Source organism: Scyliorhinus canicula, chromosome 16, assembly GCF_902713615.1.
Source record: "Scyliorhinus canicula chromosome 16, sScyCan1.1, whole genome shotgun sequence".
Taxonomy (NCBI): Eukaryota; Metazoa; Chordata; class Chondrichthyes; order Carcharhiniformes; family Scyliorhinidae; genus Scyliorhinus; species Scyliorhinus canicula.
The window spans coordinates 78059546-78083790 of record NC_052161.1 but is presented as its reverse complement, the minus strand read 5'-3'; the positions used below and the strand labels follow the sequence as shown (position 1 = coordinate 78083790).

Sequence of the window (24245 nt, the reverse complement as noted above, 5' to 3'; positions counted from 1 at the left end):
CACTGCACCACTGTGCTGCCCCATATTCTATCCCCCTGGACATGAATGCTAACATTGCATTTGCTTGCCTAACTGCCTACTGAACTTTCATATTAACCTTAAGAGAATCTTACACAAAGACTTCTAAGTCCTTTTGTTCTTCTGATTTCCTAAGCATTTCCCCATTTAGAAAATAGTCCATGCCTCTATTCCTCCTTCTAGAGTGCATAACCTCATACTTTTCCACATTGTATGCCACCTGCAACTTCATTGCCCACTCTCCTAGCCAGTCCAAGTCCTTCTGCAGCCCCCTTGCTTTCTGAAAAAATGAAAATCGCTTATTGTCACAAGTAGGCTTCAAATTACGTTACTGTGAAAAGCTCCTAGTCGCCACATTCCGGCGCCTGTTCGGGGAGGCTGGTGCGGGAATTGAACCGTGCTGCTGGCCTGCCTTGGTCTGCTTTCAAAGCCAGCGATTTAGCCCTGTGCTAAACTAGCCCCTCTAATCAATACTATCTGTCCAGTGGACGGAATTGTGTGCCTTCACGAAGATTAAGTCTGTCACCTCCTGGATGCGCTTGAATGTGGAGGTTTGTAAAATCCCACGGAGGTCACACGTGGAGCCCGGGAAGGAGCCATTTGCGTAAATGTCGAGAGCCGCAGTGACTTTCAGTGACACTGGCAATGGATGTCCTCCAAGTCCCTTGGCGCCAAATCCTGCAGCAGGTGGCAGATGTGACCAGCCAGTTCGCGGGTCATGTATAGTATTTATTTCTCAGATGTCTGCAAGTATGTTGGGTGCCATCTGTGTCTAGCGAGGCACTTCCCAGGGACAGCTCTCTGGGGTTCATCCTCTGCATGTGGAGCAGGCCCTTTTACTCCTTCCTCTTCGATATTCTGTTCCTGCCTTTTGCAAGCATGGCACCTCCGTTTACATCTCCTTCTCTCTGTCTCTAAGCGAGAAGAATCATAGCAGGATCACCAGGCTCCATGTTCTATACGTTCTCTTCACTGCAGTAACAAAGAGAGAGATTTAACAGTTAGGATTTGTCTCCGAAGGACCATCTTTGTCCATTCATCGCCTGAAGCTGCCTCTCACAGCCCATTGACTCATGTCCTGGCCACAACATTGATGCTCAGTCCTTTGCATTCTGCTTTGGCAACACCTCACACCACCCTTTCCCCACAGCACATGAGTTGTCACAACATTAACCACACTGCTGCATCCTGAGCTCTCATTTCAGACGCTGACATTGTCCAAAGCTTCACTGCAAGGCCTTGCGCTAAACACCACTCTGCGGGGCACTTCTCAATATGAACCTCAACACACAGCTAGGGATTAGACAGCACCAAATGGAATTTCCTTTTTCATACATGGGAGATGCCAGGAGCCCCCTCGGGGTCCATCCTCAGCTACATGGAGCGCAATTAGATTTTCCATCCATATATGATGACTGAGGCGCCATTAAGTCTGGTCGATACTGGAACTGCGGTGCCTGTGAGTCTGGCCAGTACACAAAATAATGTCCTTATTTGGTCAAGGTCGAGCACCTCTGGTCCCAGTTTCCAGGACAAGTCTAGACTTCCCCTTTATCCCCTCTGACCAGTGTCTGTGTTCACTTGGCCTGTTTGAATTCCCATCAGGTCTGGCTGCTGTTTAATTTGGATTGTCCAATTTGTATCTGGCCTAGCTTTTTCAGGCCGTTAGCGCTTGACCACAAACACGTGAAATTTTGTAACTTAATTTTCTTTGTAAATATCTAGATTTTAAATTTTGTAAACTTACAACAAAAGTACTAACTGCACACCTACTTCACAAAGAGGTGCCAATTTAGTGAAGTTGTAACACTGAGTGATCTGTTTCTTGAACACCAAGGCCGTTGAGAGACAGAGTTAAATGGTCCCACAGCCAATGAATCAGAGCAAAGCTCTGTTACCTTTCCACATGGTATGAAACTAGATGGACCACCTGGCATCGGCTTAGGCACCGAGAATAACAATGGCAAACCTAGCCCCGTTGACCCTATAAAGTTCTTGTTATATTACTAAATTGTAATATAAATATTACTCTTTTGTCTTGACAAGTTGTATTGAATTCTGATGAGAAATAGTTAGTCTTCCAGATGATGAGTAATATATAATGAACTAGTGAGTTCTTTCACTTTAATATTAAACTAATAAAACAAGTAAGTTTTGACTAAATTAAAAATTATAATAATAATACATTACACTCTGATCTGATCACATCTTCATTCTAGCTGTTCTCCGCACACTCTTCCTAAGAAAGACTGGGAAACTCCTTTTATAGGTCCTGTTAGTGTTGCCATCTTATGATCATCTGCCTGTACTGACTTTACATTAACTGAACATGTATTAACATGTGTAGAGATCATTACAGTAAAGTCCTCCTTACTAATATCAGGAAACTTGTGGCAAAATTGTGAGAGCTGTCTTACAGACTAGCTTAGCAGTAACCTAACATAGGCATACTTAGAAATTCGTACCATACAGATAATGTCCTAGACACCACCATTACCATTCCTGGGTATGTCCTGCCCACCAGCAGTTCCAGCAGCTCGAGACCCGTCTGGACGGCAGCTAGTTCCTGGGGTCGTCTGCCCTCCCACTGTCTGCCCCCTCAGGAGTTCCTACCTTCACCTGCTGTACTGGAGCAGCTGTGTGGTGAGCATCGGCTCACCTGCTCCCGGGAGCCTCTTCACTAAAGTGCCCAACTGAGGTCAGTGTCTCTGGGATGGTGGAGGGTATTGGAGATAGCTGCGACAGAAAATCACTGTCATCCTCCGACCTGAGCTTCGGGGTCCCGTGAGTCTCGCGTGGAGGGCCGGTGTCTGAGTTGCTCTCAGCGTCACTGCTCGGCTCACAAGAGGGCTCCGGCTGTGGCACTGGCTGGGGACGCCAGATGGACCCGTCCCATCTCCAGTAGGTCCTGTAAGACAGAAGGCTGTGAAGTAATTTGGACATTCTGATTTCTCCCTCTGTGTACCCGAACAGGTGCCGGAATGGGTGACTAGGGGCTTTACACAGTAACTTCATTGTAGTATTAATGTAAGCCTACCTGTGAGAATAAAGGTTATTATTATTAAGACGCATGATTAGACCGCAGGCTGGGGAGGTGTGGGGTTGAGGGTAGGAGGTCGGGTCGGGTGGGGTGAGGGTGGTGGGAGGTGGGGTGGTGGCGTTGACACACTTGTCATGGGGTACCTCGTCTCACTTCCTCGCCTGTGGCCGAGCTCCACCTTGGTAACCTCCCTTCTGGGTGCTGACCACATCCAAGGTTCTCTGCTCGGCCACAGTGAGAGGCCACAGGTCCGGCGGTCCTTCTCCTGTCGTCTCACACTCACTGGGTGGGGGGTGGGGGATGTAAAACAGAAGACTGTATTAGACAGTCCGATGCATGCAGCCCAGGGGGTGGGCAGCTGGTGGCTTCAGGGTCCCGGCCATGCCATTCGGTATGGGTGCCAGCATGTGGTACAGGGCGGAGGTCCAGCCGCCCTCAGGGTTGGGGCAGTGTCGGTTATGGATGTGTGGGACGGGTTTGTGCCAGGGCCACAGTGTTGCCTAATCACCCTGGCCACCCTGAGGAGGTCATGCAGTTTATTCTGGTACTGCTGGCCAGTCCGGACGGTGTTGCTGGTGGCGCTGACCGCCTCTGCCACCTGCGCCCAGGCATAACGAACGGCGACAGCTGGCAGACTCCTTCCTGGGCCAGGGTACAGGGCCATCGTCCTCGCCTTCAAGCCGTCCAGGAGTGTCTCCAGCTCGGCGTTGTGTGTGTGTGTGGGGAGTAAAGTGTGTATGCGGCTGCAGCTTGTCAGCCTCAGAGTGTCAATCGCCAAACCTGCAAATCCGACGCCGTTTCTCATTCGAATCAATTGTGTTTCACGTGGCGCCGGTGCAAGCCCCTTAATAATAGCGGAATTGGTCCAGGTGTGGTGCCAGTTTTGCTGTCGTTAAAGTCCATGAATTCTGCTTTGAATCATCATCATAGAATTTACAGTGCAGAAGGAGGCCATTCAGCCCATCGAGTCTGCACCGGCTCTTGGAAAGAGCACCCTACCCAAGGTCAACAACTTCACCCTATCCCCATAACGCAGTAACCCCACCCAACACTAAGGGCAATTTTGGACACTAAGGGCAATTTATCATGGCCAATCCACCTAACCTGCACATCTTTGGCGTCTCAATGGAGAATCCCACCTGCCATCTTGCCCAAGTACTTGCTCAGGTGAATGTAAATGTCCCATGGCACTATTTTGAAGAAGAGTAAAGGATTTATCTCCAGTGTCCTGGCCAATGTTTATCCCTCAATCAAATCACAAAACTGGATTGGGGGCTGGTTTAGCACACTGGGCTAAACCGTTGGCTTTTAAAGCAGACCAAGGCAGGCCAGCAGCACGGTTCAATTCCTGTACCAGCCTCCCCGAACAGGCGCCAGAATGTGGCGACTAGGGGCTTTTCACAGTAACTTCATTGAAGCCTACTCGTGACAATAAGCGATTTTCATTTCATTTTTCATTTCATTATCTGGATCATTATCACCCTGCTGTTTGTAGAAGTTTGCTGTGCACAATTTGGTGGCCATGTTTCTTTAATCAAAAATACTTTATTGTCTGTGAAGTGCCTTGAGATGCTCAATAGTCATCAGAAGTGTCTGTGCACAAGTCTTTCTTTCAAGGAATTGATGTAAATTAAAAACTAAAGTAGTTCCAACACCAACCCTTAAAGCACCTCACCACAATGTGACTCCTTTAAAATGTACGCATTACGTTCTATCCTTTCTCCAGTTTTTTATCCATTCCTAAGTTTAACCTTGAAATCCCATATTTTTTAGCTCTCTCGCTTCCGAAGCTGGTGTGCCAGCATCCGGCTAACCTTCTCCCCATATTCGTACACCGTCCCTTGCGCCTTCCTCCACTGTACCTCCGCCTTCTTGGTAGTCAACAGGTCGAACTCGGCCTGGAGGCTTTGTCGCTCCATGAGTAGTCCCTCCTCGGGGACCTCTGCATATCTCCTATCTACCCTTACCATCTCCCCCACCAGCCTCTCCCTCTCTCTCCTCTCCTTCCCCTCCTTGTGGGCCCTAATGGAGATTAGCTCTCCATTGATCACCGCCTTCAGCGCCTCCCAGACCACCCCTACCTGCACCTCCCCATTATCGTTGACCTCTAGGTATCTTTCTATGCACCCCTGGATCCACCCGCTTGCCTCTTCATCCGCCAACAACCCCACCTCCAGGTGCCACAACGCTCTAGGTCCACCCAGTGCGGGGCATGGTCAGAGATGGCTATGGCAGAATACTCCGTGTCCTCCACCCTCGGAATTAACACCCTGCTCATCACGAAAAAGTCAATCCGGGAGTAGGCTCTATGGACGTGGGAAAAGAATGAGAATTCCCTGGCCCCCAGCCTAACAAACCTCCATGGGTCCACTCCTCCCATCTGGTCCATAAACCCCCTCAACACCTTGGCCTCCTACCCGTCCTGGACCTAGAGCGGTCCAATGCTGGATCCAATACCGTGTTGAAGTCCCCCCCATTATCAAGCTCCCTGCCTCCAGGTCCAGGATCCGGCCCAACATGCGCCACATAAATCCCGCATCGTCCCAGTTCGGGGCATACAGATTCACCAAGACCACCCGCGCCCCCTGCAGCTTACCACTCACCATCACATACCTACCTCCATTGTCTGCCACAATGCTCAGCGCCTCAAACGACACCCGCTTCCCCACCAAAATCGCCACCCCTCGATTCTTAGCCTCCAACCCCGAATAGAAGACCTGCCCTACCCACCCCTTTCTCAGCCTAATCTGGTCTGCCACCCTCAGGTGCGTTTCCTGAAGCATGACCACATCTGCCTTTAGCCCCTTCAGGTGCGCGAACACACGGGCCCTCTTGACCGGCCCTTTCAGGCCTCTCACATTCCAAGTTATCAAGGAGCTAACCCCCCCCCCCCCGCTCATTAGCCATCACCTTTTCTAGGCCAGCCATGTGCCCGCGTCTCCCGCACTCTCCGTTCCCCCCAACGGCAGACCCCCGCCCCGACTCTACAGACTCCAGCTCCCCCTTGGCCAATGCAGCAGCAACCCAGTTCCGCCCCCACCCCCCCCCCCCCCCCCCCAGCTAGGTTCCCCCCCTAGCTGTGTTGCTCCCCCGTAGAACTCCCGTAAGTCAGCTGACTCTTGCCACACCCTCGAACCCCCACTGTGAGAATCACCCCTCCCCCTCCTGTCCATCAGCGGGCGATCCTCTCTGGCACCACCCTTCCCTCCCGACCCTGCCCGCTTCCTCCCCTGATGCGGGAAAAAACCCCGCCCACCACCAAGCCGGCCCCGCCCCCTCTGGCGCAGCTCCCTTTCACGGCCTGATCCCAGCTCCCCCACCTAGGGCCTCCCCTCTCCCTTCCCCCACAACGGGGCCCCCTCTTCCAACCACCGATGCCCACACTCTCACCAAACCCCCACTACCAACCAGAAAAAAACAAAGAAGAAAAGCAGTACCAAACAGAACAGAACATCCCCCCAAAACACAACAATCACATCCATCATCTCGCCAGCGAACCTCAATCCGAGTCCAACTTTTCGGCCTGGATAAAGTTCCACGCCTCGTCCGGCATCTCAAAGTAGTGATGGCGGTCCTTGAAGGTGACCCACAGTCGCGCCGGCTGCAACATTCCAAATTTCACCCCCTTCCGATGCAGCGCCGCCTCAGCCCGATTGTACCCGGCCCTCTTCTTGGCCACCTCCGCGCTCCAGTCCTGGTATATCCGGACCTCTGCATTCTCGCACCTCTGCTCAGTTCTTTCTTTGCCCACCTAAGGACACACTCCCTGCCCACGAAGCGGTGGAACCGCACCAGCACCGCCCGCAGTGGCTTGTTGGGCTTTGGCCTCCTCGGCAGGACTCGATAGACCCCCTCCAGCTCCAGGGGCCCCGGGAAGACCCCCGCGCCCATCAGCGTGTTCAACATCGTGACCACGTATGCTCCGACATCCGACCCCTCCACCCCCTCCGGGAGACCCAGGATCCGCAAGTTCTTCCTCCTCGACCGATTCTCCATGTCCTCGAACTTCGCCTGTCATTTCTTATGCAGCGCCTCGTGCGCCTCTACCTTCACCGCCAGGACCAGGATCTCGTCCTCGTTCTCCGAGATCTTTTGCTGCACCTCCCGGATCGCCGCCCCTTGGGCCTTCTGGATCTCGAGCAGCTTGTCAATCGAAGCCTTCATCGGCTCCAACAGCGCTGCCTTCAGCTCCGTGAAGCAGCGCTGGAGAAACTCCTGCTGCTCCTGCGACCACTGCACCCACGCTGCCTGGTCCCCACCCGCCACCATTTTGGTTTTCCTCCCTCGCACTTTTCGTTGCTCCAAATCTACTTTCTTCACCGCTCCACTCCTGGTCCAACCCATACAGTGCCGGGGAAATATAGCTGTCACCTTCCCACACTGGGAATCGTCGAACAAATGCCGTTGGGGGCCCTAAAAAGAGCCCAAAAGTCAGTTTCTGGCGGGAGCTGCCAAACGTGCGACTTAGCTCCGCATAGCCACAACCGGAAGTCGTAATAGACAGAGCTAAGCGATTCCACAAAGAACGCATCAGATCTGATCTCTGCAGTTATGTCACATCCAGCCGTGAATGGTGGTGGACAATTAAACAACTCACTTGAGGAGGAGGTTCCACAAATATCCCCATTCTCAATGATGGTGGAGCCCAGCACATAGATGCAAAACACAAGGCTGAGGCATTTGTGACAATCTTCAGCTAGAAGTGCCAATTGTATGATCCACTTCGGTCTCCTCAAGAGGTCCCCAGCATCACAAATATTAGTCTTTAGCCAATGTAATTCACTCCGCGTGATATCAAGAAACGGCTGAAGCACTGCAAAGGCTATGGACACTGACAATAATCAGGCAGTAGTACTGAAGACTTGTACTCCAGAACTTGCTGTGCCCCTAGCCAAGCTGTTCTAATACAACTACAATACTGGCACCTACCCGGCAATGTGGTAAATTGCCCAGGTGTGTCCTGTACACAAGAAACAGGACAAATGTGACCCAGCCAATTAATACCCTATCAGTCTATTCCATCATCAGCAAAGTGATGGAAGGAGTCATTAACAGTGCTATCAATGGCACTGGCTCGCAATAACCTGCTCATGGATGCTCAGTTTGGGTTCCACCTGGGTCACTCAGCTCTAGACCTCATTACAGCCTTGGTTCAAATATGGAAAAAAGAACACTGTGCCAGAGGTAAGGTGAGAGTGACTGCCCTTGCCATAAAGGCAGCATTTGACCAAGTATGGCATCAAGGATCCCTCGCAAAACTGGAGTCAATGGGAATCAGGGGAAAAATCTCCGCTGGTTAGAGTCATACCTGGCATAAAGGAAGATGGATATGGTGATTGGAGACCAATCATCTCAGCTCCAGGACATCACAGCAGGAGTTCCTCGGGGTAGTGTCTGGCGGTGGTAATAGTAGAGCGGGGATATGCTGGGCTTGAGGTTGCATATTGTGGTTGAGCATAATTCTGCTGTTACTGATGGCCCACAGCACCTCATGGTGCCCAGTCTTGTGTTGCTAGATCCGTTCAAGTCTAGTCCATTTAGCAGGACATCACAGCAGGAGTTCCTCAGGGTAGTGTCTGGAGAGGAGGAAGTCCGATGTCTTGGCCTTCATCTCTCTGATTGCACGGCGACAAATTTTGCTGGAGTGGCGGTCGGCATCGCCACTGGGGGTAGCAGCATGGTTGGGTGACCTGTATGACTTCCTGTGGTTAGAGAAGATAAAGTATGAGTTAAGGGGCTCAGCAGGGGAGTTTGAGAGAAGGTGGGGGATGTTTGTGACCGTGTTTGAGGAGCTGTTTGTCGCAGGGGGGTGGGGGGTGGGTGATGGGGACGGGGGGTGAAAAAGGAGAAAAATCTGTTCAAACTGTATAGTTGATTGTTGGGAAGAATGTTTCCCGGGGTGTTTATTTGCTGTAACCTACTTTGATATTAGTTTGAATAAAATGTGTATGAAAAAAAAGAAGTCTGACAACACTAAATTCCAACAGGTTTGTTTTGAATCACTAGCTGTTGGAAGGCTGCTCCTTCCTCAGGCTCCGAAAGCTCATGTTTGAAGCAAACCTGTTGGACTTTAACCTGGTGTTGTAAGACTTCTTACTGTACCTTCCTCAGGTGAACGGCGAAGTAGGTCCCAGAGGAACGCCCAGCTTCTGTCGCGATACGACGGACTTCTTACAGAAACTCAGCACCCATGGACCAGTTGAACCCAGAACATTCCTCGTCACAATGGACATCTCGGCACTCTACACCAGCATCCCCCATGACGACGACTTTGCTGCAACATCCTCAGTACTCAACAACGACAACTGCCAATCTCCAGACGCAATTCTGCAACTCATCCGCTTCATTCTGGATCACGTCTTCACCTTCGACAACAAGTTCTTCATCCAGACACACGGAACAGCCATAGGGAGCAATTTCGCACCTCAATATGCCAAAATCTTCATGCACAAGTTTGAACAAGACCTCCTCACTGCACAGGACCTTCAACCGACGTTATACATCAGATACATCAATGACATTTATTTCCTTTGGATCCACTGCGAAGAATCACTGAAACGACTACATAATTACATCAATAGGTTCCATCCCACCATCAGACTCACCATGGACTACTGTCCAGAATCGGTTGCATTCTTGGACACATTCATCTCCATCAAGGATGGTCACCTCAGCACTTTGCTTTACCGCAAGCCCATGTATAACCTCACAATGCTCCACTTCTCCAGCTTCCACCCTAAACACATTAAAGAAGCCATCCCCTATGGACAAGCCCTCCGTATACACAGGATCTGCTCAGACGAGGAGGAGCGTAACAGATATCTACAGACCCTGAAAGATGCCCTCGTATGAACGGAATATGGCGCTCGACTCATCGATCGACAGTTCCAACGCGCCACAGCAAAAAAAGCGCACTGACCTCCTCAGAAGACAAACACGGGACACAACCGACAGAGTACCCTTCGTCGTTCAGTACTTCTCCGGAGCGGAGAAACTACGACATCTTCTTCGCGGCCTTCAACACCGCCTTGTTATCGATGAAGACAAACATCTTACCAAGGTCATCCCCACACCCCCACTACATGCCTTCAAACAACCGCGCAGCCTTCAGAACAGCGACCATGACACCACATAACCCTGCCATGGCAATTTTTGCAAGACGTGCCAGATCATCGACATGGATACCACCATTACACGTGAGAACACCACCCACCAGGCACGTGGTACATACTCGTGCAACTCGGCCAACGTTGTCTAACTCATATGCTGCAGGAAAGGATGTTCCGAAGCTTGATACATTGGCGAGACCATGCTGACGCTGCAACAACGGATGAACGGACATCGCGCGACAATCGCCAGGCAGGAATATTCCATTAGCATGGCATTAAGGGTAAAGTAGTAGCATGGATAGAGATTGGTTAATTCATAGAAAGCAAAGAGTGGGGATTAATGGGTGTTCCTCTGGTTGGCAATCAGTAGCTAGTGGTGTCCCTCAGGGATCCGTGTTGGGCCCACAATTGTTCACAATTTACATAGATGATTTGGAGTTGGGGACCAAGGGCAATATGTCCAAGTTTGTAGATGACACTAAGATGAGTGGTAAAGGGAAAAGTGCAGAGGATACTGGAAGTCTGCAGAGGGATTTGGATAGGTTAAGTGAATGGGCTAGGGTCTGGCAGATGGAATATAATTTTGACAAATGTGAGGTTATCCATTTTGGTAGGAATAACAGCAAACAGGATTATTATTTAAACGATAAAATATTAAAGCATGCTGCTGTGCAGAGAGACCTGGGTGTGCTAGTGCATGAGTCACAGAAAGTTGGTTTACAGGTGCAACAGGTGATTAAGAAGGCAAATGGAATTTTGTCCTTCATTGCCAGAGGGATGGAGTTTAAGACTAGGGAGGTTATGCTGCAATTGTAGAAGGTGTTAGTGAGGCCACACCTGGAGTATTGTGTTCAGTTTTGATCTCCTTACTTGAGAAAGGACGTACTGGCACTAGAGGGTGTGCAGAGGAGATTCACTAGGTTAGTCCCAGAGCTGAAGGGGTTGGATTACGAGGAGAAGTTAAGTAGACTGGGACTGAACTCGTTGGAATTTAGAAGAATGAGGGGGGATCTTATAGAAACATATAAAATTATGAAGGGAATAGATAGAATAGATGCGGGCAGGTTGTTTCCACTGGCGGGTGAAAGCAGAACTAGGGGGCATAGCCTCAAAATAAGGGGAAGTAGATTTAGGACTGAGTTTAGGAGGAATTTCTTCACCCAAAGGGTTGTGAATCTATGGAATTCCTTGCCCAGTGAAGCAGTTGAGGCTCCTTCATTAAATGTTTTTAAGGTAAAGATAGATAGTTTTTTGAAGAATAAAGGGATTAAGGGTTATGGTGTTCGGGCCGGAAAGTAGAGCTGAGTCCACAAAAGATCAGCCATGATCTCATTGAATCGTGGAGCAGGCTCGAGGGGCCAGATGGCCTACTCCTGCTCCTAGTTCCTATGTTCTTATTCCAGTTGGGGAACACTTCAGCAGCCAAGGGCATTCAGCCTTTGATCTCCGCGTAAGCGTTCTCCAAGGCGGCCTTCAAGACGCGCGACAATGTAGAATCGCTGAGCAGAAGCTTACAGCCAAGTTCCGCACACATGAGTATGGCCTCAACTGGGATCTTGGATTCATGTTGCATTATATTCATCCCTCACCACCTGGCCTGGGCTTGCGAAATCCTACCAACTGTCCTGGCTTGAGACAATTCGCACCTTTTTAACCTGTGATTATCCCTCTCTCCAGTTGCTCCGTTTGGTCCTGTAAAGACTTAATTACCTGCAAAGACTCGCATTCAAAGTATCGTCTTGCAACTTTGACTTTGTCTATATATATGTTTCTGGAACCTACCTCTTCATTTGCCTGAGGAAGGAGCAGTGCTCTAAAAGCTAGTGATTCGAAACAAACCTGTTGGACTTTAACCTGGTGTTGTAAGACTTCTTACTGTGCTCGCTCCAGTCCAACACTGGCATCTCCACATCATGTCCAAATTTAGGTGGGGTATCAGGGATAGGACGGGGGAGTGGGCATAGGCAGGATACTATTTCAGAGGGTCGGAGCAGACTCGATCGGCCGAATGGCCTCCTTCTGCACTGTAGGGATTCTGTAATCCTATCAGTGGTAGTTGCCAGGAGAATGAATGCATTTGTGCCAAGAATCTACTGTTCTGGTTTTAGGCCAGTTAACTTTGATGCAGGACAGGGGCGTTGTGGTAATCAAAGGCTTTCTGTCATGAAACTTTATTTGTTAATTCTTTTAGGATATTATGTTTGTCTGTGAAAGGCTGTGTAGCCTGCTCGATGATTTGCCTTGTGTACAGATGGGTTTGGTTGTAATGCTTCAGTATCAGGTTCTCTATGAGTGCGTAGCCATCTCTTAAGTGAATATCTCCTTGTCCCCTAGAATCTATTAATAAAGGGGGCAAATGGGTGGAGAGACGAACTGTGGCAGCCTGGACAGTTGAAGAATGAAAGAGGCCTTGGGTGAGGGTTTCCAACCGCCACTCCCCCTCCTCTCCCTGTGGTATGTTTTCAGGCAGTGGAGGTGCCTTGCCATTGGGCACCCTGGGGTCTTCAGTTTCCATCGATATCTATGGTGTTTTGTGTGGCTCGCCTACCATATCGCAGAGCATTGTTTTTGGTAGGACTGGAAGATCCTGTTGGTCGGAAGGGCTGGACAAACCTACCCATTATGTATGTGTATGTAATTAATTTAATTAAGCTCGAGCTGAGTCTCTATGGATTTGCATCTATCAAAGCATTTGTAGGGCCATATCCTGCAAACTAACTTTAACTTTGTAAATGTAATCTTGTGTATTTAAGTTTTTTAATTTTTTACTGAATGTTTTAATTTAATATTTAAAATCTCCAAAAGTGTTATTGGAATTTATGATTCCTGACTTCTGCACATGTATCTTCTCGAAGTAAGATACATATTGACAATTATTGTGAGCTTGCAAAAATTGGTTAGCATGGCAATTATCACCTGCCAGGTCATAACAATTCCTATTGATGAATCTCACTGGGTTGTCACTGGGTACCTTGATGCTACATGGGTCCAATCAATGATGCCTTGCACTGTGGAATCCAGCGATGCAAGAAAAACCCACTCTCATTTGAACCTGCATGGCCGTGTCTCTGGAATTTAATGTGCTGTTCAACTCTTGCAAATAAGGCAGCAATCATCTCGGAAATGCAATGCTGTGCAGCTGTTTGCGAAATGTCACCAAAGTCTGCCACTGAGGCAGAAGTGAAGAAGTTCAAGGCCAAAGTTCCTGCAAGGGTATGGAAAGCAGTGCTGTGAAATGAGACCATCTGCCTGGAGAGACGCTGTCTCTTGTGGCACCGATTCTCGGTAATCTCAAGATAGCCCCATCATTGATGGTAGGCCTGTGTGTCAGTTCCTGCTCCTCATCCTTCACCTCTGTAGCCTTGATGCCTGGAACCTTGCCCTCGATGAGAGGGTTATTGCTCCTCTTTGCCACAAGATCCAAAATTCTGAGCGTTGTAACTCTATTACCAGCTGCTAACTTCCTTGTGCTCCGGTGGTCTCTCAACTGTGTTTCACTGCCTTGCCTCCTCCTATTATGGCCCTATGATGTCAGTATGGTGATGACCCCTACAATGCACAAGCGCTTACACCACACTCCCAGCAAGCTGTATTGACGTGATGGCATGTGAGTGTCAATGACTGAGTTCCCTGTTGCATCATTCACCCTTTCATAGGGCTCACCCAGGTCCTTCGTTGCCCTCTGTGTGTCCAACACCATGCACCTGGCCTGACTGTGCTGCCCATTCTGAACACACCCTCAATGAGCTGGTAGTGAGCGCTTTAACAGTTGGAATTGCCATGCTTGATGGTTTCAGCCACTCTCTCCCTGGCTCTGGTGAAATTCACTGGCACTGGGAACAGCCTTAGGAAACTGGTCAGCCAGCGGCGGCAATATTTTCAAACCCACTTGTTTCCATTCCCAGCTGTAGCAGGACCTGAAAAGTCAGCCTCAGACTGTTTAAGAGAGCAATCAAACCCAAGGTACTTGATTAAAATTTGTACAGGCACCTCTTATTTATTTCTTACCCTTTCTGTTTATTATTCAGGTTTTCAGAATTGCAGCTTTTTCTTATTACATCTTTTTATTTGCTTTTTCAGTATAATTTTAAAAATCTTATAACTTGATAATTTCCTGTTCTTTTTCTGCCAGCATGGATGGAATTTTAAGGAGCAGTTAATTGGGAAATACATACATCAGAAAGACTACGATGAGCAACCCAGATCAGAAAGGGCTCAACTTTTGCACCAACACTCAAAGCATCAGTATTCCTGAGGTATACTCTTGAGGAGAATGAAAATATGTCTCAGCACTCTGCATTAAATATGGATTTGCTGGGAAGTTCCCGGGGATCAGTGGTCAGTTTCCATAATATACAGTATTCTGTCAACATTTCCAATGGTATTCCGTACATCTGCAAAATGACCAGAAAACAAATTCTCTATGATATCAAGTAAGTCTTCTGTTGTATTATATTGCCCGTTCCTCTCATTTTTGGTTGAGCGTTGGAAACAATAATAATGGAAAACATTTATCTTGCAGACCCTCATGCTTCTGGGATAACATAGACTAGCCATTCATTAAGTTTGTTTTATCAAGGTGACACTAGGAGTCATCTCCAGACAGCTTTGATCTTTGCAGGATGGAAATTGAAGGTTTCATAGTACAAATTTCGATGTATATTTCTCAGATCCTTCTGTATATATTTGCAAGCATATTATGACAATCACTCTGGATCTGACTCACACCACTTCTAACTCAATTGTTTTTTTTAGATTATAATAAGATCATAATAAATAGGAGCTGGAGTAGGTCATTCAACCCATCGAGCCTGCTCCGCCGTTCAATGAAATCATGGCTGATCTGATTGTGGCCATAACACCACTTTCCTGTGTGTCCCCCGTAACCCATGACTCCCTTGCAGATCACAAATCTATCTAACTCAACCTCAAATATTTTCAAGCCTCCACTGCTTTCTATGGAAAGAGAATTCCAGAGACTAACAGCCCTCTGAGAGTAAAATTCCTCCTCATCTCCATCTTACATGGGAGAGCCTAGCGGCAGGATTCTCCATCCAGCGACGCCAGAATTGGGAAGCGCGATTGGGCGGAGAATCGCACGTTAGCTGTAAATCATGGTCCTTCAGGCAGTTGGGCTCTTCCAACTGCACCTGCACTGGATAGGTTGCCGACAGCTCATCATGACAGTCCCTGGTTCTGTGTCTGCAACTCCATTATCGATGGGACCATGCTTTCCAGAAGCACGATACCCATCTGGACAACAGCTAGAGCCTGGGGTTGGGCCGCCCTCCAACCATCCACCCCTTTGCGAGTTCCTACCTTCACCTGATGTACCGCAGCACATGGGTGGTGCACACCAGATAGCGCCCCAGAAGCCTCTTCACTAAAGTGACCAACCAAGTGGGATGGTGCAGGGTGTTGGAGGCAGCTATGACGGGAAGTCAGTATCGTCCTGAACTGGTGCTCTGGGATGTCTCAGGCTGGCGTTTGGGGGATCCCTTCTCTATCCTTCGCCCCTCAGTGCTGGAATCTGCTTGTGGTTGGGATCCGGGGACCAGAAGGGCCCACTTAGTTGCCAGGTGATCCTGCAAGACACAAGACATGACGCATGATTGGATTGCATGTTGGGGTGGTGGTGAGAAGTTGGCGAGTGGGTGGTGTGGGGGACAAGTGCAGGTGGTGTGTGGGTGGTGAGGGGATAGTGCCATGCATGCCATGGGAAACCACAACGCAGTGGGGTCTCACTTGGTTGCCCAATGCCGACCTCCACCTCGGCGACTGCCTTCTCTCCGAGCCCACTGACTAGGACCAGTGCCCGTCGCTCCATTGTGGTGAGGGGTTGCAGATCTGGGCGTCCCCCTCCGATCTTCTCTTCTCCCTACGATTATGTGCCGCCTTCTCCTGGGGGGCACAGACGACAGTCAGACGTGGGCAGCACAGGGGGTGGGTAGCTGGTGGACTTCATGCCTATGGTGGTATGAATGGGAGCACTGCCATTGGTGCAGAGCATTAGTTTCCCATTGGCTCTGGGCGGTCATGTGCCTCTCGTCTGATTGGCTGGGACTAGTCATGTGACTGCTCACCAATTGGTCGAGAGGCAAGTAGACCCCGCCTCCGAGGTGGGGTATAAGTACCCAGAGTTCCCGGCGGTCGGCCTTTCTCTGTAGTCGACCACCGGGCTAACAACTAGCTGATTAAAGCCAAAGTTTGGATCTTCATCGTGCCTTGCGTCCAGTTGATGGTACATCAATTTAATCAGCTACAATTTTGAAATGGAGCTGGACGCGTATCCTCTCCCCCGTATTTCCGACCTGGTTAACAGGATCGCGAAGTACAAAGTCTTTTCCACGGTGGATCTTAAGTCTGTCTACCACCAGGTCCCTATCCGCGCGAGTGACCGCAAGTACACCGCGTTTGAGGCAGATAGGCGCCTCTACCACTTCCTCAGGTTTCCATTTGGTGTCACAAATGGGGTCTCGGTCTTCCAACGGGAGATGGACCGAATGGTCGACAAGTACTGTTTACGGGCTACCTTCCCGTATCTCGATAACATCACCATGTGCGGCCACGACCAGCAGGACCATGACATCAACCTTCAAAAATTCCTCCGAACCGCAAAACTCCTTAATTTAACTTACAATAAGGATAAGTGCGTGTTTAGCACTGACCGCCTAGCCATCCTTGGCTACTTAGTGCGTAATGGAGTGATAGGCCCCGATCCCGAACGCATGCGCCCCCTTATGGAACTCCCTCTCCCCAACTCCCTCAATCCCTCAAACGCTGCCTGGGCTTCTTCTCCTATTACGCCCAGTGGGTCCCCAACTACGCCGACAAAGCCCGCCCCCTCATCCAGTCCACCTCCTTTCCCCTGTCGATGGAGGCTCACCAGGCCTTTAGCCGCATCGAAGCGGATATCGCAAAGGCCACGATGCATGCTATCGACGAGTCCCTCCCATTCCAGGTCGAGAGCGACGTGTCTGACGTAGCTCTGGCGGCCACCCTGAACCAAGAGGGCAGACCCGTGGCCTTCTTCTCCCGGACCCTCCACGCTTCCGAAATCTGCCACTCCTCGGTGGAAAAGGAGGCACAGGCCATAGTTGAAGCTGTGCGATATTGGAGGAACTATCTGGCCGGCAGGAGGTTTACCCTCCTCACAGCCCAACGGTCAGTGGCTTTCATGTTCGATAATGCACAGAGGGGCAAGATCAAGAACGACAAGATCTTGCGGTGGCGGATCGATTTGTCAACGTACAACTACGATATCTTGTATCGTCCTGGGAAGCTCAAAGAGCCTCCCGATGCCCTATCCCGTGGTACCTGCGCGCAGATTGACCGCCTCCGCTCCCTCCACACGGACCTCTGCCATCCAGGGGTCACCCGTTTTTACCACTTTATTAATGCCCGCAACCTGCCCTACTCCGTTGAGGAAGTCAGGACCGTCACCAGGGACTGCCTCGTCTGCGCCGAGTGCAAACTGCACTTCTACCGCCCCGAACGAGCGCATCTGAACAAGGCGTCCCGCCCCTTCGAACGTCTCAGTATAGACTTCAAGGGTCCCGTCCCCTCCAACAACCGTAACACATATTTCTTGAGTGTTATTGATGAGTACTCCCGCTTCCCTTTCGCCATCCCCTGTCCCGACATGACCACAACAACCGTCATAAAGGCCCTCCTATCCATCTTCTCCCTGTTCAGTTACCCCGCGTACATCCACAGCGACCGGGGGTCCTCCTTTATGAGTGACGAACTGCGTCAATTCCTGCTCAGCAGGGGCATAGCCTCCAGAAGGACAACTAGTTATAACCCCGGGGTAACGGTCAGGTCGAGCGGGAGAATGGCACCATCTGGAAGACCATCCTGCTGGCCCTACGGTCCAGAGATCTCCCTATCCCCCATTGGCAAGAGTTCATCCCCGACGCCCTCCATTCAATCCGGTCTCTCCTCTGTACTACCACTAATCAAACACCTCATGAACGTCTTCTTGTTTTCCCTAGGAAGTCGTCCTCAGGATCCCCTCTCCCAACCTGGCTGGCCACCCCCGGGCCCATCTTGCTCCGGAAGCATGTGCGGGTGCACAAGTCCGACCTGTTGAGCTGTGCGATATATGAGCGAGTCCAGTTACTCCACGCCAACCCGAAGTATGCGTACGTGGAGTATCCCAACGGTCGGCAGGATACGGTCTCGCTTCGGGACCTGGCATCCGCCGGCGTGCGGCCTTCTCCTCTTACATCAACACCTCCCCCCCAACCCCAATTCCCCCCTGCGCCCCCACGATCCAGCGCACAGACCCCCTCTTCCCCGATTACAGCGTCTCCACCACCGGCCCGGGGTACGGAGACACATCTACGACCGACGCTCCCGGAGGCAAGGACGACCATCGGCTCAACGTCACCGGCTCCACTGCGACAGTCCACCAGAACACCACGGGCACCCGACAGGCTGATCGTGTCCATGTGATGCAGCCATGGACTTTATTGGACTCAATTGTAATTTCTTTGCATCCTAATATAGTTAGTCTTGTTCATTTTGCATGGGCCAGTGGGCAGCCCCATCTTCTCGATTGTCTCTACTCATACCACCAGTCCTTGGACCCCCCCCTCTCTTCCCCTTACAACACCCCCCCCCCCTGCCTTCTTTCTCCACAAGGGGTGAATGTGGTGGTATGAATGGGAGCACTGCCATTGGTGCAGAGCATTGGTTTCCCATTGGCTCTGGTTGGTCATGTGCCTCTCATCTGATTGGCTGGGACTAGTCATGTGACTGCTCACCAATTGGTCGAGAGGCAACAGAGGTGGGGTATAAGTACCCAGAGTTCCCGGCGGTCGGCCTTTCTCTGTAGTCGACCACCGGGCTAACAACTAGCTGATTAAAGCCAAAGTTTGGATCTTCATCGTGCCTCGCATCCAATTGATGGTACATCAATACCCAGGGCACGCGGCCATGGGTGCTGCAGGGTGGAGAACACACACACTGCTGGAGGGTGGGCTTTGGTCACCCACCGGGTGGGGGAGGGGGTAGGTGCCAGAGGCACAGTGCTGCCGACTCAACCTGGTTACGCTGAGGAGATTATGCACCTTCTTTCAGCACTACTGGCCAGGCCTGGCGGTGGGGCCACAGCGCGTATGACCCCTGCCACCTGCACCCAGGCACTGTGTATGACAACGGGTGGCAGTCTCCTTCCCACACTGGGAAACAGGGTAGCCCGGCTCTCCACGGCAGCCAGCAGGGTCTCCACCTCGGCAACTGCAAACTGGACTGCCGCTCTGCATGCTGCCATCTTGTGGGAGTGGAATGCTAATATGCGGCTGCAGTCTGTCAGCCTCTCAAGTGGCAATCCCAACCCCTTCAAATCGGATACCTTTTTTCATTGGAATTGATCTCGTTCCATGTGGCGCCAATTTAGTTATCGTAGAAGTCGACCGATTCAGTCCCGGCGGCAACACTTAGTTTGTGAAACAGAGAATCCCGCTCTTTATTTTTAAACCGTGCACCTAGTTCTAAGTTCTCACATGAGGGAAAACGTCTTCCCAGTATCTACCCTGCCAAGCCCCACAGAATCGTCTATGTTCTCATTTTTCTAAATTCCAATGGGTATATGCCTAATCTGCTCAACCTTTCCTCAAACGGCAATCCTTTTATAACAGTGCTTCAAATACAAGTATATCCCTCCTTAAGCAAGGAGAACAAAATTTGCCTTCTTAATTATATGCTATTGTGCATGCTAACATTTTATGATTAATGTGCAAGGATACCCAGATTCCGCTGTACCACAGCATTCTGCAGTCTCTCCAGTTAAATAATATTCCACTTTCCTATTCTTCCTGCCCGATTTCCGGTGATGACGTTGGACTGAGCAGTCGCATGTCAGGTGGCACTCCTCCTGCGGAACCGTAAAACAAACAACCGTTTAACAAAACGCGCCAAAGAATTCCTGAATTTGTTCCCCGACCGTTAAGAAGTCGGGGGACGAAAGAAGGAGAAAATAAATGATGGGAAAAAGCCAGTCCAGGGACCACATGGAGACCAGAAGTGGAAGGGGTCTGGAGCAGAGGAAATCGGACGAGCGGACTAGCGTACAAGGCGGCAGAATGCAAGTCTTGCCGGAGCGAAAAGGGCAGAACAGCCAAGTACAAAACACTCCCTCACCGGGAGGAAACTGGACTCTCAGAGGTACTGAAAGAGCACCGTCAAGAAATTAAAACAGACATTCAGGCCGCGGTGAAAAACCCTGGTGCAAATACAGATCGCTCTGAGCAGGGCCGAAAAGAAACTGGAAGCCCAAGGACCTTGAAAGAGCCGTAACCGAGAAAAGTGATCGGATAGTGGCACTCGAAAAGGAGGTGGCGAGACTGGTCGCGATGTAGGGTAAACTGAGGGGAAAGGTCGAGGGTCAAGAAAATCGGTCTAGGAGGCAGAACGTGCGGATCATGGGCCTATCAGAAGGAACCAAAGGCAGAGACCCCACAAAATACGTGGCCCAAATGGTGGGCAACCTGGTGGGAAGGGAGACCTTCCCAAACCCATTAGAAATGGACAGGGCCCACCGATTGCTGCGACCCAAACCCAAGGCCAGGGAACAACCTAGGGCCATCATAGCCAAACTACACTGGTACCCGGACCGGGAAAGAATCCTGCGCTGGGCCAGGCAGTCCAAGAACTATAGTTGGGAAGGACACAGACTCTGAATTTACCAGGACACTGGGGCTGACCTGCCCAAGCCCAGGCTGGAATTCAACAGGACGGAAGCCGCACTGTATAAGTGCGGCGTACGCTTTGGAATGCTCTACCCAGCCAAGCTCTGGGTCACATACCAGGGCAAAGAACAACTTTTTACGGCCCCGGCGGAAGCAGACAAGTTTGTCGCAGAGTGCGGGCTGGGGCAGCGACAACAGGGGAGGAGGTGAAGGGCCCCAGTCAAAGAACTGCAGTAACTCAGCAAAGGGGGGGGGAAGAGAAGAACCTCCCACCCCCCCCACCTCCCCCCTCCCCAACAAACACAGCCCGACTGACAAACGCCACGCGAGAGATGGCGATCCTATATGCACAGACGAGGGCAACAGCAGAGGGAAAGCAGAGTAACAAGCGGGACATATGTAGGGTAAGACGAGGAAAGAACAAACAGATACCACAGAGAGTGGCGGGAGGAGTACGGGACAATAACGCTCGGGAGGAGGGTCACTAGCACAACAGCTAGCGCCGAGAGCATGCACCAGATAAAGGCACTCCCAACCGGGGGTGGGGGGGAGGGGAATAAGCAGCTGGGATGGGGAAGCAAAGGGGGAAAAGTGCTGGGGAAGGGGACAGGGAAGCGTCAAGGGAAGGGGGGAAAGGGCATGGGAAGGGGGGGAGGTCATGGGGAAAGTGAATGGGACGGGAGCGGAGGGAAACGGATAATATGGCCACATAGGCGCGCAACCAGGTGCCCGGAACAAAGAGGCACTGCAGGCAACCACCTAGTACGGTGTCTGGGCGAAGGAAGATCCCAGTATACAGGGGCCTACCCATGTGGTGGACACACATGATGGGTGCCCCGTGGGCAAAGGGAAACCCCGGAGCGCAGGGAGCCAACTGCATGCAGAAAGCCGTGACAGTGGCCATCTTGGACAGCTTCCTAACAAAGGGAAACCCTAGAGTGCAGGGACACTTCCATCAGGTAAGTATGGTTAACCCCACAGGAGCGAGGGGGAAACCCCCCCCCCTCCCCCCCCCCCCAGCGAAAAGATCCAGAGTCTTCAACCACCTGAGAAACTTGAGAGCCAACACAGTCTTCAGTCTTCCTCCAAGAGACACACCTGAGGGAGCAAGACCGACTGCAGGTAAGGAAGGGCTGGATGGGACAGTCCTTCCATTCCTGTTATGGGCCGAGAGCAGGAGGGGGGTAGTGCTTCTGATAAACAAGAGGACGATGTTCAAAGCGACGAAGACGGTAACGGACCCAGGGGGACTGTACATCATGGTCAGGGGTGCCCTAGACGGGATACCGGTAGAACTCTTTAATGTGTAAGCTCCCAATTGGGACAACATGAAATTCATTAAAAGACTATGTCGGAAATCCCTGACATAGCGACGCACCAACTGATCATTGGGGGGGTGGGGCGGCGCTTTAGCTGTGTGCTGGACTTGCAGCTTGACAAGCCGAACCCCAAATCGGGAAGACCTCAAATTTGGCAAAGGAATTCAGTTGCTTTATGGAGCAGATGGGGGTGGTGGACCCAGGGAGGCTCACGCACCCAGGGGAGAAGGACTTCTCCTCCTTCTCCCCAGTACACAACGTATACCTGACTTCTTTGTGGTTTGAAAATCGGTGCTGCAAGGGCTGGTCAAGGCAGAGTACTCCGCAATCGTAATCTCCAACTGTAGTGATCTCTGTATATGTTAATACAGGATTAGTTAATGTACAGTCAGTACAGTCAGATGATCACTAACAGTAGCACAACACTAACAGGAACTATATAAGGAGTTCTTATCCCGCTCTTCTTAGTGTTAGTGTGTGTGTGTAGTGCAGCTAGAGTTTAGACGTGACCAGGGCAATTCCCCTTTAAGTGGGCGTTACCACATATGTAGCATGTCATGACATCTCTCTGATACATGAGTGACGTTCGCGTGTGCGCAGACTTCTTCTGTTGAGTCTCGTATTTCTGAACAAACTGTGCATGTTCCAAATTGGAATATGTGCGCGCAAGATAGTTGCCGTCCCGAATGTGCTTCTTTGCCTGTAAAGACTCAATTACCTGCAAAGACTCGCATTCAAAGTATCTTCTTGCATCTTTGACTCTGTCTATTTATATGTTTCTGGAACCCACCTCTTCATTCACCTGAAGAAGGAGCTGTGCTCCGAAATCTAGTGATTTGAAACAAACCTGTTGGACTTTAACATGGTGTTATAGGAAAGATAGACCAGAAGATAGGAGGGGAGGGGGAGTTGCGTTTTTGATTCGGGACAGCATCACGGCAGTACAGAGAGAGGATATATCCATGGGTGCGGCCACTGAGTCTATATTGGTTGAACTAAAAAATAAGACGGGTGAGATCACTTTGATAGGGCTGTAGGTCCCCAAATAGTTAGTGGGAAATTGAGAAGCAAATATGTAAGGAGATTATAGTTAGCTGCTAGAAAAATAGGGTGGTATTAGTAGGGGACTTTAATTTCCCCAACATTAACTGGGGGTTTAGATGGAGAAAACTTGTTGTGTTGTATTCAGGAAGAATTCCTCATTAAATATGCAGATGGCCTGACTAGAGAGGGGGCAAATCTTGACCTCCTCTTGGGGAAAAAGGAAGGACAGGTGACTGAAGTGAGGGATCACTTTGGGACCAGTGACCATAATTCCTTTAGTTTTAAGATAGCTATGGAGAATAATAGTTGTGGCCCAAAAGTTAAAATTCTAAATTGAGGCAAGGCCAATTTCGATGGTATTAGGCAGGAACTTTCCAAAGTTGATTGGGAGTGCCTGTTTACAGGCAAGGGGACAGCTGGTAAGTGAGAATCTTTCAAAAAGGTGTTAACTAGGGTTCAAGGGATCTTCCCAGTACATCCACATGTAGGGGGGGGGCAGCACTAATGAGACTGCCGTTTAAACAAGCCCAACGCAAATTCCGCAACCTGGGGATCCAAATAGCCCATGACTGGAAAGGGATCCACAGATGGAACCTCAACAGTCTGACCGAGGAAGTATAAAAGGACTTGCAAAGATGGAACACACTCCCACTCCCTCATTGGAGAGTCCAGACGATCAAAAGGAACGTACTGCCCAGGTACCTCCTCCTACTTAGATCCATTCCGATCTACATCCCCAAGGCCTTTTTCAAAGCACTAGACAAACTAATCATGGCGCTCGTATGGGTGGGGGGGGGGGGAAAGAATGCTAGGATCCCAAAGAAGGTCCTATAAAAATCAAAATCCGGGGTGGTGGGGGGGGGGGGGGTGCTAGCACTCCCAAATCTACAATTCTACCAGTGGGCGGCGACGGCCCGAGCGAGTAAGGGGATGGATCAAGGAGCCAGAAGCCGAGTGGGTGCGCGCAGAAGAGGCCTCCTCCATTCCCACTGGACTAACTTCCCAACAACTGAAAAAATAA

The 24245-nt window shown here is 50.4% G+C and overlaps 1 protein-coding gene across 4 annotated transcripts in view; it reads left to right on the top strand.

Annotated features, from left to right (window-relative positions):
• LOC119950880 (broad substrate specificity ATP-binding cassette transporter ABCG2-like) overlaps nt 1–24245 on the top strand; it is a 274650-nt gene that overhangs the window by 25613 nt on the left and 224792 nt on the right. Inside the window, exon 2 of one of the 4 annotated variants that reach the window (XM_038773768.1) lies at nt 14300–14600. The exons of the other annotated variants lie outside the window; for them this stretch is intronic. Within the exon in view, the coding sequence (XP_038629696.1) occupies nt 14449–14600 (152 nt within the window). The 5' untranslated portion in view covers nt 14300–14448. The remainder of the gene's footprint in view (nt 1–14299; nt 14601–24245) is intronic. 4 annotated transcript variants of the gene reach the window in all.